Source organism: Kogia breviceps, chromosome 19 (genome assembly GCF_026419965.1).
Source record: "Kogia breviceps isolate mKogBre1 chromosome 19, mKogBre1 haplotype 1, whole genome shotgun sequence".
NCBI classification, from domain to species: domain Eukaryota; kingdom Metazoa; phylum Chordata; class Mammalia; order Artiodactyla; family Physeteridae; genus Kogia; species Kogia breviceps.
Genome location: NC_081328.1, coordinates 1,069,663 through 1,082,969, shown reverse-complemented (window position 1 = coordinate 1,082,969; position 13,307 = coordinate 1,069,663). Strand labels below are relative to the sequence as shown.

General features: G+C 64.7%; 1 protein-coding gene across 6 annotated transcripts in view; it reads left to right on the top strand.

Annotated features, from left to right (window-relative positions):
* Positions 1 to 8,913, top strand: part of TOM1L2 (target of myb1 like 2 membrane trafficking protein) — an 85,061-nt gene extending 76,148 nt beyond the window's left edge. For 3 of the 6 annotated variants that reach the window (XM_059048881.2, XM_059048879.2, XM_059048878.2), the window contains 3 exons: positions 3,103 to 3,162; positions 4,635 to 4,671; positions 5,323 to 7,825. In XM_059048881.2, coding sequence (XP_058904864.1) covers positions 3,103 to 3,162; positions 4,635 to 4,671; positions 5,323 to 5,471 — 246 coding nt within the window. In that variant the 3' untranslated portion in view covers positions 5,472 to 7,825. Of the gene's footprint in view, positions 1 to 3,102; positions 3,163 to 4,634; positions 4,672 to 5,322 lie in introns of all 6 variants that reach the window. The other 3 variants (XM_067022140.1, XM_059048880.2, XM_059048882.2) reach the window with 2 other exon arrangements.
* The last annotated feature ends 4,394 nt before the right edge of the window (positions 8,914 to 13,307 follow it).

Here is a 13,307-nt window from a genome sequence, read left to right as displayed (position 1 = left end):
TGGAAACTTTTTGTACTGTCGAGCGAGACCGGAGGGCCTGTAGACCGCGCCTCAGGTTGGGGAGGTGTTAGGAGGACTGTCGGGGGGCCAGAGCCCCTGGAAACATTGCACCCGAGTGCAGCACTTGGTCTGGCCGCGGTGGACGTGGCGCAGGTTTCCTTGCGGGGAGGCGTGTCGGGCCTCCAGGTCCAGCACCAGGCCCGTTACCATGGAGGGGAGCCCCGAGAACCTTCTCGAGCAGCCTGCCCGGGGACGGCGGTGCTCTTGCCTCTCCCGGCGGCGTCGGAGGCCTGTCGCCCACACGCAGGGTGCAGCCAGGATAGGTGAGCCAGTAGCAGTCGCAGCAGGAACCCCAGGAGGTTAGTGAAAAGTCTGCCGCGGCCCCGGCCCAGGCTCGGACCGAGCAGCACCCTTCCCCTTTGAGCCTGTGACCCTCCCACCCACACGCAGGGCTGCCGGCCTGAGCCCAGGCTGGCCCACCCCTGCCACGCCCACGGCTGCCCCCCCCCGCATCCAGCGCCCCAGCCAGCCAGCCCCGTCCAGCCGTGCCCGGAGTAAGGGAGTTTGGGGGGCCGCTCTGTATCCAAGGGTGGACCCACACGCGCTCCCTGTATTTTGTCTCCCGTTGCATCCGTTTCCTTTCCGTCTCCTTCCTCCAGCTCACACTCTGGCGGGCTCCTTGCCGGGGAGGTGCTCACCCCAGGGCGTGTCAGAGCCCGGGTCGCTCAGGGTGAGAACGCTGAGGCCTCTCTGGCCTGGGGATGTGTCCGCAGCCAGAGTGGCGACCGAGCAGCTCCCGGCTGCAGGGCAGGGCGAGTGTCTAGTGTGTCTGAAGCAGCTGGTTTGGGGGCAGCTCTGCCGAGCTCCTGGCGCCGTGCTCCCCCACCGATTCCCAGGCAGGCGGCGCGTGAGCCCAGGCTGCGTCCGTCCGGCCTGGCAGGGCGGCCCGTCCCCCCCCCCGTCACGTGAGCTCTCCTGTCGCCCCCACCCGGCCGCGCGTGATGCACGTCCTCGGCCAGCGCCTCTCAGTCAGGGCTCAGGCCCGACGGCTCCGGCATCCCTGGGTTTCGGAGTTAGAAGCGGAAGCACCCGACTGGAACTGGAGGGCTCTGGGGTCGTGAGTGGCCGAAGCCATCGCCCCGTTTCACAGACGAGGCTGAGGCCCCAAACCTGGGGCTTCTTGGGGCCCTGGAGGTGGGGAGTTCCTGGGAGGGAGCAAGTCCAGCCGAGGAGAGGGAAGAAGTGTGTTCCCACCCCTGACTTGTGGGGGGCGGGCTTGTTTTGACGGGTGAGGAGCTTCTCACATGTCAGTGTTTATTTTCTGAGCCTGATGGGTCCAGAGGAGAAAACTGAGGCGCGATCCCTGGCCCCGAGGGACCAATTCTGAACAGTCACAAAAGAGTTACGAGCAAAACCTGAAGGCCCATGACACCTTAGTGTCCTTTTTTCAAGCTTTGCGACCCGAGGCGTCTCCGCTCCTCCTGGGCGGGCCGAGGCTGGTGGGTGTCAGGGGCGCCCCCTGCTCTGGCAGCTGGAGGTGGCGGGTTTCTCCCTGGAGACACACTCTCGGTCCTGGGGATTCGGGGGTGTGGCGCGAGTCCTCCCCGAGGCTGGCCGTTCTGGCTTAGAAGCATCGTGATAACGAAAATCGGCATCTCCTGTCACGGGAACGTGTCGGGCAGAAGCCCCCGTCAGCAGGCGTAAAACCGGCTGGTGGCCCCCTGGATGCCGCTGGTCTCTGCTCCACGGGGAGGGGGGGTCGGCTCCGGGTGCTGCCAGCGGCCCCTTGGCGTCCTGCCCGGAGGGAGGACCGCATGCTCCTTGTCCCCAGGAGTCATTTCAGGGCGGTTTGAACTCGTTGATATTTTTTCATTTCAACATTCTTAAGTCTCCAGTAGGTCAAAGAAATAAAATGGCAACATAGACAGAATCTCCCTAATCTGATCGAGGTTTCCCCGAGCCTCCCTGAAACACACGTGGAAGCCAGAGGCGGGTCTGCCGGCCCGGCTGTGGGACATTGGGGTGAACGCAGCGACAGACACAGTGCAGGCAGTTTTTCTCCAAATAGTGAGCTTGTGAGTGAGTCCCAGGAGGTACTTCCCAGACCCAGCCGAGGTGAGGGTGCAGGTCACCTCGATCAAGGGCCGTCCACCTGTTTCTCTAGTCCGGGAGCCCACATTTCCTTAACGTGGCTTCGAAGGGGTTAAAGGTTACTTTTACTTCTTATCACATTATCATTGTATTATGTCTGACAGCAGCTTAACTATTTCTAGCCAGATAGATTTTCAGGCCCTTGGCATGGGTGGACAGGGCCCAGGCACCAGAGGGGTGCCCTCCTTTGCTCAGGACCCTGGTCCCCCCCTCCCAACCGCTTCCCTGCTCCCCCCACCCTACCCCACCCCCCGACTCCCCCGCTTTCAGTTGCACTTCTTTTCTTTGATGCTGGGGCCACAGACAGCCATTGAAATCTGGGAGGAAAGGGTGGGTTGAGAGGAGGCTGCTGCATTCTGGATGCTTCCTGATTTTTCCACTAAAGAGACACAAGACAACCAAAGCCCGCGGTCCCTTTTGTCACGAAAGCCCTTGCTTTGGCCCGCGGCTGCAGTGGAGGAGTGTGCCGGCCTGCTGTGGGCCAGGCCACACCCAGGCCTGGGTACCCATCCCACTCAGAAACGCCCCAGGACGCCATCCTTTCAGCGAATGAGCCTGGACCCCCCGCCCCCTGCCTTGCCCTGCCCTGCCCTGGGCGGATGGCCACGCGGCTGGGACTGTCGCAGCCGGAGGGGCTCCACAGCGGCCTGCAGGCCGGCGCCCCGGGGCTGAGAGGCAGACACACTAGGCAAAAAGTTATCCACTGAAGAACGCGTACCGCGCCCCCCTCCCCGCTGCGTCCCGTCCCGTCCCTTCGCTGGCCCCGCTTCCTAGAGCTGCTGCTTCCCTCACCTGCCATCTCGCTCGCGGCTGCCTGCGTGCCCCCTGCTGTGCCACGTGTCCTGCTCTGTGTACGTCTGGCTCCGTCGGGCTGCTTGGGTTGACGTGTCCGCTGTTCTGTCTCCCCTGCCTGGCCGCGGGCTGCCTGGCCGCTGCCTGCTGCTTCCATAGATCCCCGTGGTGCAGCCGTCTGTCATGGACGACATTGAGGTGTGGCTCAGGACCGACCTGGTGAGACTCGACTTTTCTATCTCGTGTGGGGAGTGGCGAGGCCCAGGCGCCTCTGAGGACCGGAGGCCTGGGGGCGCGGGGCCGCTCCCTGGGGAGGTGGAGGGGGGTGGGCCGGGCAGGCGCCCCCGGGGTCCGCACCTGCTCGCCGGCCACACCGCCCCCAAGACGCACACCGACTTTGCCCAGTTACTGCGGTTTCAGGCGTGTGTGTGCTTGGGTTCTTTTGATTTGGGGTTTTTGTGCACTTTTTAATTTATATTTTTGTTCATTTATTTTTTGGTTTTCATTTTTTCTTTTAATTGTGAAATATACCCAGAGACATTTTTTTTCTTTTCATTGTGAAATTTACACAGACACGAGTTGGTGTTTGGTTTTTAATTCACTCATCCCCCTTCCCCGGCATCTCCTGGTATCTTGTATTTAATGGTGCCAGGGACCACTGTCTTTATCCCCAGAGGTGGGCAGGAAGGTTAGGACATCAAGCAGCCGGCAAGGGCAGCCAGTCTGAGAGGGGAGGGCTGTGCGGCTAGTGGGACTCTCCCCGTGACCTGAGGACAACTCGTCTCCTGCTTCTCGCTGCCTCCCCTCAGGACAGCTCCCCGCTCCGGGCCAGCACCCCCCCCACCCCGCACCAAGCCGGGCTTTCCGAAGACTCGGGTGCTGTGCCAGGGGAGGAGGGGCCCCCCATTACTCCTCTCCCAGTGAAGGCCCGGAAAGAAACAGCACCCATCGCAGAGCAGGCAGGCCAGGGCCCCCACCTCACCGGGGACACCCGCGCTCTAGGGCCAGGGGCCTCCCAGCCAGCCACGGCAGGTCAGAGGCAGAGCCAGGAAGGAAGCCCGGGCCGTGTCTGCTTCCCCATCACTGTCTGTGCAGAGTTCCCAGAGGCCCCCGCGTGCCCACACAGAATTGACCCCCCAGAGCCTCCCCAGTGACGGCATCGGGGCGCAGGAGGACGCCGGCGCCGCTCCCGGGAGGCTGCGGCCGAGCAGCCCCCCTGCCAGAGCGCCGCAGGGCCCGGCCCCGTGCTTTCCAGGCCGCACGTGGTTCTCAGCTGCTGCTGGCGTGGCCGTGACCTCCCAGCACCCTGCGGCTGCCCACGAGGGGACGCCCAGTGGAGGAGCGCCCGGGGCCCTGGCCGCCTGAGGCGCAGCCTCCTCCCGGCCGCCCCGCAGGCCTGCCCCGCGGCTCAGCCGGAGAACGAACCTGCACCTTTTAGAATTTTTGCTTTCTGACCCTGCTGGGGGATCAAAACTTAGAACCTACTCTTTTTGTTTTTTTTTAAAACCAAAGTTTCTCTGTCTCTGATAAGACGAGAGCAGTGCTTTGCTCTTAACAGAACTCAGGGGACGGAAGTAGAAAGTTTTGCTCGGAAGTAGAAAGTTTTGCTCGGGTGCCGCCCCGGGGTGGCCGAGGGCGGGCGCGGCAGCAGGGCGGGCGGGTCCTAACGCCCCCTCTCTGCTCTCCCACAGAAGGGCGACGACCTGGAGGAGGGCGTCACGAGCGAAGGTAGGCCTGCCCCCGCCCCCAACCGCCGCTGCTGTGCCCGCCCCAGGCTCTGGGAGCCCCCCGCCCCCGCCCCCGCCATGCCGCCTGGGCGGGCCTCCCCTGCGGGCTCCTGGGCTGTGTCCCACCCAGGCCTTGTGCTGACGAGGGAGGCGCCGCAGCTGGTAGTTGGCAGCCCCGGGTCCACGTGACCCCAAACCTGCACCGCTGACCAGCTTGCCCCCGCCAGCTGCTCAGAACAGCTGAAGCAAGACACATGCCATGCGGTCAGCGGGGCACACAGGAAACCCCTGGGCCTGGCACCCTGTGGCCGCACAGCTGGGCCCCTCTGCAGGCACAGAGCCCTGCCTGGTGGGTGTAGGGGGTCTCCCTGCCAAGTTCAGGGAGGAACTCACCCCGCAGCTCCCCCTGCCCTGCCTCCTATGCTGATCTGGACGATGGAAAAGTGCCAAGTCAGTGGTGGGGCAGGAATCCTAGCTGGCACCCCCAGCCCCCACCAGCCCGCCGGCTCGTGGCGGGCTTCCGGCTTGCCCCGATGGTGGCGGAGGAGGAAAGGGGGCGGGTGCTCCGTGGGGAGCAGGTGGGCGTGGCTGTTGGAGCCTCAGTGCAGCTGAGCCCTTACCAGTCCCGGGCCGGCCTTGTTTTGTGTTGTAGAGTTCGATAAATTCCTTGAAGAAAGGGCCAAAGCTGCCGAAATGGTTCCCAACCTCCCCTCTCCCCCAGCGGAGGCTCCGGCCCCGGCCTCAAACCCCTGCAGCCGGAAGAAGCCGGAGCAGTCAGAGGACGCCCTCTTCGCCCTGTGAGCTGTCCTGTGGTTGGGCACCCCCACGGCAGGTCACCTCTAGCTCCCCCGCATCCACACCGGGCACTGGCCACCCTTCCCGTCCCCGGCTCCCACCTGGTCCTGCGCTGCTGTGTCTCCATGGAAACGCCACTGTTTGCTCCCAGCCCCCACCCCCCCACCCCCCGCTAGTCAGGACCAGCTGCTGCCGCCCTCTCTGTGGGCAGCGGGACAGCGCCGCTGCAGCCACAGCCCCGCAACTGCTGCTCTGCCTGCCACCAGCTGCCCCTGCCTGTTTCTTCCCAGGAAGAGTCCGCAGCTGGTCCAGCACCAGGCAGGGCCGTACGTTCGGCTCTGTTCCTGAGCGGTTCCTCCGGCCCCAGCCCCTGCCCAGCTCAGCGGGCCTCTCCTGCCCTCCCGCGACGCCCTCTGTCCCAGAAAGGGCAGGTCTGCACCTGCGGGCTAGGTCGCCCTCCCCGGACTGCTGCTGCCTGATGGGTGTCGGCGCTTTAGAAGGCTCTGTGGGTGCCCACGGGTGGCGCCTCTCACCTGCCGTCTGCCTGACCCTTTCTTCATACTCAGCTGCTAGCCCAGAGACCCACGTCCGGGCTGGCTCAGTAGCCGAGCCTGGGACCGAGGGGTCCCCCGCGGGCCTGCGTGCTCCTGGCGTGGGCAGAGCCATGGGCTGTCAGGAGGGCAGCTTGCAACCCTGGCCGGTCGGCTCTTGCAGAGATCACTCTACCGTCTCCAAGCTGCCCCTGCGTACCGCAGGCCCTGTGGCCGCGCCACCTGTGGAGGGGCCTGCACGGTGAGGGCTGGCTCTGGCCCGCCCGGGAGAGCTTTGCACTTTGGTGAATGTGCTGCGGCCTGGTCTGGGGCAGCCTCCACGCCTCTGCCGCCGGGGCCCAGCAGCAGGCCGTGTTGCACCCCAGGCGAGATGCACTCTACTGCGCGGGCCCTCAGCCTCCCCTCCAGACTGTCCCGAAGCCTGACCTCTTCCCACCCCAGACCTCGCGCTCAACCAACCTAGGAGCGGCTGGCGACACCCGCTCCTGTCTTGGGTCCTTGCTGGTATCTCGGGCCATGGGCAGGGCACTAGCTGCCCGGTCCAGCCTGAGCCGCCCTGTGCTGTGGCCCAGAAGAGCAAACACACTGCTGCCGTGGCTTCCGCCAGCCTGTGAGCCCTGGTCCAGGTCAGCGTTCCAGCACGCGCTGCCTGGGCGTCGGGGCAAGGCCTGGCCGGGCCACCTGGTGGGCCTGGCCCGCGGTGTGGTCAGCCCTTCGCACCTGGCAGCCCAAGCAGGGAGAAGAGGCTGGGCCTGACACAGGCCGGGTCAGTGCCGCCGCGGGCTCCCGGGGGAGCGTTTAGGACGGACGGGGCTGGAGGGCCCTGCGGGGCACCCGAGGAGCAGGTGTGGAGGAAAGCGGGGTGCTGCCTGCCTGGCGCCCTCACCCAGCCTGGCGCCCTGCGGCTTCCTCTGGAGAGGAGGCCTGGGGTCCGGCTGGGGCTGTCACACTCCAGTTCCTCAGAGGGCACTCAGGAAGTCACAGAGCTGGGCCAGCCTGCCTGCACCCCGCCTGACCCCAACCCTGAGACAGCTGCACCCCTCTCCTCGGCGTTTCCAAGGGCAGGGCCCCGAGGCCGGCATGGGTGCTGAGCGTCTGAAGTTGGCCGACTTGAGCTGCAGAGAAGGTGGCTGGGTGGCCCTGGCGGCCCTGGCAGCCCTGGCTGGTATCCCTGGGCCTTGGGCGCAGCCTGGGGAGCGAGTCTCTCTGGGGGCGGGGGATAGTGGGCCTCGGGTTGCCCGTCCCACGGGAGCTACAGCAGCCAGGCCCCGCGTCCGGCGAGGGAGGGGCCGGCCTCCCACCCGGCGAAGCAGGGGGCCCAGGGGCTCCCGCTGGAGGGTGAAGTGGAGACGTACCTGCCCAGGGAGGCCCCGCAAAGCCGCCCCCCCGGCCCAGCCGCTCAGCCAGCCACAGCTGAGAGAGGTGGGGCCGCCGGGGCGGCGGGTGGTGGCGGCCTCGCTGGCCGTCCCAGCCGGAGCTGCCCCTCTGCTCGCCCATCAGGTCACGGCACTGTGCCCCACCCGTAGGCCGGCCTGGGAAGCGGGTGCCCGGGACGGTGCTGCTCAGCCCTCCCCGTCCTGAGCCGTAGGCGCCCTGGGCCCCCCACCCCTCTGGCTCCCCTCCGCCTGGGGGTACGGCGCTGGGGAAGGGAAGCTGGCCAGAGCCTTGCGCCCTGCGGAGTGGGACCCTTCGAGCCACCAGCCTCTCCACCAGTGTTAGACATCACAGATAGAGTGTGTACTGAATTACACTACATTGTTGCTGCGATTCCTCATAAGCACTAATTATACCTGATTATAGGTTAAAATATTTATTTTGTCAAGATATTTTCTTGGGGATGTGTTTAACCTTTTCTGTGTTGTGTGCTGAGATGTGAAAACGAACCCTCTCCTCCTGCCGTTCCGGCCAGTGGGCAGCAGCAAATGGCAGTTAAGTGCAGTGTGACCCGGGCACCGGCTGGGCCTTTGGCCAGCCTGCCCAGAGCGGCCCCTGCCCGGGACCCCCAGGCACCGTGCAGGCCGGCCGGCCCAGGTGACACGTGAGCGACCGGCTTAGCAGCACGCGCTGGACAAGGGCCGCAGAGCTGCGGCGGCTCGTCACCGGCCGGGCCAGAGGGCACGGTGGCCGTCTGCCGTCCGTCCTCCTGTCTCTCTGTCAGCCCCTCAGCGGGAGCCAGCGTGCTGTCTGCCCTGCCCGGGGCCGCGCTGCCCTCCCCCTCCTCCCCCAGCGCCCAGAGCAAGGGGCCTGGGGAGGCGTGAGGCCCCGGCGGGGAGGGGAGCGGTGGCCGCAGGCGCCCAGGCGCGGCTCTTCCCGTCCCTTCCTGCTGCCACAGCCCCGCTTGTCTCCGCGCATTTCTAACTCAGTCCAGCCCAGCCTTCCGGAGGGTCCGAGGGCGCTGTGGGCCGGCGAAGGGGGAGCAGCGTGGAGGGCGGCCGTGCTCTGCACTGGCTGCCGCCCGGTCTGGGCCCCTCCCCCGTCGCCGACGTGGGCAGAGCCGGCTTCGCCGCCCGGGCTGAGTGTGTGCACCCCGAAGACGCCCGGTGGCCCCCCGCCTCTCCCAGTGCCCTGCTCCAGCCCATGCTGTCCCTGGGGCACCCTGGGGACGGCTGTCAACCCCGGAGGCTCACTGCGTGCCTCCAGGCGCTCCTGCAGGAAGGTGGGGGTGGACGTTTATCTCCTCGAGTTTGCACTTGATTTGTGAGGGTTCTCAGGTTTGTCGTCCGGCGTCCCCCAGCCTGGCGGTCCGTCACTGTCTCTGCCGGCGGACTCCTGTGTCCAGAGGGGAGTCAGCGACACCAGAGCGTCTGTCCACCCACTGGCTCTCCTTCCAGACATGTCTGTCTAGTTTGGGATCTTGCATGTAAAATACTCCACAATAAACAAACAAACAGACTGTTGCTGTGTGCTCTCTGTCAAGCGGGCGGTGCCTGTCCGGAGGGCCAGCCAGATGTGAGCACCTGCTTTCTCGAGGCAGCGGCGGAGTGCACACACACACACACACACACACACACACACACACACACACCCCGCCCCGTGCCTGTCCCTGCTTGGCCACCCTGGGGCACCGCCTGCTTTGGGGGCGTCGGTTGGAGCGGCTGTAAACCCGCCACAGCCTGCCTGACAGCTCAGACCGTGGGCCATGGTTCTTCCTCCATCTCTTACCAGGTCCCAGGAGCATCCAGGCCTGAGCCACCTCCTCAGCGCCCTCCGCTGGGCTCCCCGAGCGTGGCCCACTGCTCCCCTTTTCTGGGAGAGCTTTTACTGAGATGTAGTCCGCGTAACACGAACTCACCCATTTAAAGTGTATGATTAGGGACTTCCCCGGTGGCACAGTGATTAAGAATCCCCCTGCCAATGCAGGGGACACGGGTTCGAGCCCCGGTCCAGGAAGATCCCACATGCCGCGGAGCAACTGGGCCCGTGAGCCACAACTACTGAGCCTGCGTGCCACAGCTACTGAAGCCCGCGCGCCTAGCGCCCATGCTCTGCAACAACAGAAGCCATCGCCATGAGAAGCCCACGCACTGCAATGAAGAGTATCCCCCGCTCGCCACAACCAGAGAAAAGCCCGCGTGCAGCAACGAAGACCCAATGCAGCCAATAAATAAAATAAATAAGAGAAGCCACCGCCATGAGAAGCGCGTACACCGCAACACTTCGTTGCGGGGTTAGCCCCCCCCCCCGCTCGCCACAACCAGAGAAAAGCCTGCGTGCAGCAACGAAGGCCCAACGCAGCCAAAAATAAATAAAATAAATATATAAAAAAATAAAGTGTATGATCAGGTAGTTTTTAGCACATTCAGAGTTGTGCAACCCTCACCACAATTTTAGAGCATCTTCATCACCCCAAAAGAAACCCCTGCTCTTTAGCAGTTACCCCCCTCAGCCCCCTATCCCTTTTAAAAAGGCTTCGCGTCTCCTCTCCTGTGCTGGGAGCTGGGCGCTGCTGCAGGCGGCGGTCCTCTGGGAAGCAGGTCTCTCCCTGAGGCTCAGGGGGCCTTGGGGGGCCTATGCCTTCTCCAGGTGGCTCAGGGGAGGTGGGGAGCCCTTTAATCCCTTCACCTCCAGGGTTCAAGGTTGCATCTCAAGTGGGATGGACTCATCAAGCCCCCAGGTGAGCCTGGAATAAATGCAGAGACGTCTGCCCACGTCTCAGGTGCAGGTGAGAAGAGCAAGGCCCCGACGTTTGCCTGGGATCAGCAGCAGATCCCTGCTCAAACTCAGCCCTTGGGCCTCCCAGACCAGGGCCGTGGAGGAGTGGGCAGGGAGGGCACTGTCTCCGTCTCCATGGCCAGCAAGGGAGCCGCCCCCCGCCCCCCACACCAGTCCTGGGAGGGCAGCTGAGGAGGGGGCTGCCATGCCTGCTGATAGGAGACTGGGGCCACGTTAAGACCTCCGCCAGCTCAGGTGGCCCTCGGTTGGAGTGAGCTAGAGGCCCTGCGCCGGGGGAGTCTGGGAGCGGCCTCCAAGGTGTGGGGCCCCATCCCTGTGAATGGAAGGCATGTCCCCTGTGAAAGGCGCTGTGTCCCTGACCCGTGCACACTGAGTCGGCGCTGAGACTCCACCGTGGACTTGCCATGACGCCACGGGCTTCAGCCCGTGTTCCTGAGAGCCTGCGGTGTTCCGGCTGGAGGGGAGGGGCTGCCGCTCAGCTCCTGCCCTCGGGGAGCTCGCAGCCTGGTCCAGTTCCCGGAATCAAGGACACTTTGCAGCCAGGAAGCCCTGGAGCCCTCTTCCAGGGCCTGCAGGGCAGGGAGGCCCTGGGGGAGCAGCCAGAGACTGGGGAGACGGGGGTGGGGGGGGGCAGTGTGGGAGCACCGTGGGTCCGCTCATGGCTCATGGCCCCCTGCCGCCCAGTCCCCCACTGAAACACCCAAGGAGTAGTCTTTCTACAACCACCCCCCTTGCAAGGAAAGGGTCTCTTTGGGGTCCTGAGGGGCCAGGGTGGGCAGACAAGAGGGCTTGAACAGGCACGACTCATCCAGAAATACCGTTTGCTGCGGAGGAGCCCCAGCCAGCTCTTGCTGGGTAGACTTCAGGGGGTCTGTGCAGGGGCTCCAGGCCTGGGGCAGGTCCCTGAGCTCTGGATGATGTGAGAAATGGAGTCATGGGTAGTTAGCCCAATGCCTCCAGGGCCCTGCCTGGGTGGATCCCAGGGATGGAGGCGACTGGGGAAGCTAACAGGCCGTTGTAGCCTGCTTTTGCCAGATTGTCCCATTTTTCAAGAAAAGCCAGGAATCCAGCCTTCAGGCGAAATGTACACTTGACAATGGACTCAAAATCAGAATCCGTGTATACTTGGATGTGGCCCATGGGTGTCAGCTGCTGCCTCACTCTCCCCGTCTGTAAGGCCCACCCCTCACTGTGCTGCAGACCTGGAGGTTCAAGCCGCTCTTCTGTGGAGGGTTTACTGCCAGAGAGGCTCAGAGAGAGCTAGAAATGACTTGCACTTGCACAGCGCACAGTAGAGGGCAAACTGGCATGAGAGCACAAGGTCATCTAGGACCAGAAACATCCATGTCAAGGGCCATGTGGTTCCATTATGTCTGATGAGGGGGTGGGGGGAACCCAAGGCTTCCTGCTGGCTCTGTGCGGCCTCGGCCACAGCTGGGCAGGTCCCAGCTCGGCTGCTGCATAATGAAGGACAATCGGGCAGGTGGGTGGCAAGGGGGCTCCAGGAGTGGAGAGGGGTGTCGGTAGCCTGTGAAGCTACGCCGAGTGCCCGCAGCCCTGGCAACTCCCGTGCCTGCCCTGACACCCATCCCTGAGCTCGGGCAGCGAGGACATGGCTTGGCCCTGGCCGCGCTGGACACCTGCCCGAACGGCTCTGAACCCACAGAAGATGCCCCTGCGCCTCTCGGACGCCCGGGGCAGAAGTGAGCCCAGCCTCACTGTTGGCACACGGGGCCGGGTGGGCCGGGGACCGGGGACCGGGCGGGACGCCGGCTCCGGGCCGGGCCGCAGGGCGGGGCGGGGCGCCCGGGTCGGTCAGGCGGCGCACGTGACCCGGCCGTCGGGAGCCGGGCGCTGACGCCGCGTCACCCCATCCGAGGCCGCGCGCCCATTGGCTGCGCCGCGGGCCGGGGCGGGGCTCGGCCGGCCGGCGCCCCCAGCCGGCGCCCCCGCCGCTCCCGGCGCGCGTCCCCGCGGCCTCGCTCTCCTCACCTGTGAAATGGGATGCCGTTTTACTGGAGAGTAAGGGGTTAACGCGGACGCGCGCAGCCCCGGCACGCGGCGCAGTGTGAGCGCAGAGCCCCCGGGAGGGTCGGGGGAGGGGCCTGCAGTGGAGCAGGTTTCCCGAAGAGAGCCGCAGCCCCAGCCTGCTTTCCCCACCCTCCCCTGGACGCTTGCCCGGCTGGTCTCAGGCTGCGCAGCGAAGCGTGGTCTCTCTGGTGGCAGATCCTTACCCCTCCCACGACTGGGCCCTACAGGAGGCTTCAGCCAGGCTTCACTGCAACTGGCGGCTTGAGTCCAGGCTGCAGGTCTCCGGGGGCCTTGCCTCACCTTCTCTCCCGAACTGCTGCAGTTATGCGTGCATATTGACTGAGTGTGCTCTTTACATATGCGGTAAACACGTCTAAAGGACAGTCAGGCAGGTCTGTCGTGACCGTGACTCCAACACACCTTACCTGCCTCTGCGGATTGACGGAAGGAAGGGGTGTTCTCATTTTACAGAGACTCAGAAAGGTGAAGTAAGTGGTTCCAGGTCACACAGCAAGCAGGCGAAAACTCGGACCTGCTTCCTCACTCTGAGAAGGTGGTTATCAGGCTTCACTTGGCACCCCCTCCTGTACCTGAGAGTGGCTGTTGGAATTTTCAGGGAAGCCACCAGATTCCCAAGGCCCCCTGGGTGCTTGGCTCCTACTTGCGGGGTGGTGGGGTCTAGGGCATCAGAATGCAGGGGGTTGAGAAGGGGGATCCCTCTGTTCCCCAGCAGAAGTTCATCCGGAGGGCCAGGCCCTGGGAGGGGCGGTCCTTGAGCAGGGCCACTTGGGGAACAGATGTGGTTTGGAGGTCTCCGGGTCCTGGCCACCCCTGTTCTGGGTAATTTTCCATGGCAGCCACTTCTGGGAGGGGAACAAAGAGCCCTGCATGTCCGGGCTGAGCCTCAGGGACTTGGGCCTCCAAGGCCTCTCTTGGCCTGGGCACCCCCCCTTCCAAAGTGCGTGCGCCACTAATTGCACTCTGTCAGAGGGTGTGGCCAGACAGGCTATATCTGGAGCCTGAGCAAAGCAGTACTCGGGATGGCTGGATTCACTGAGGAGGCAGGGGGCTCGGGAGGCCTGGGGAT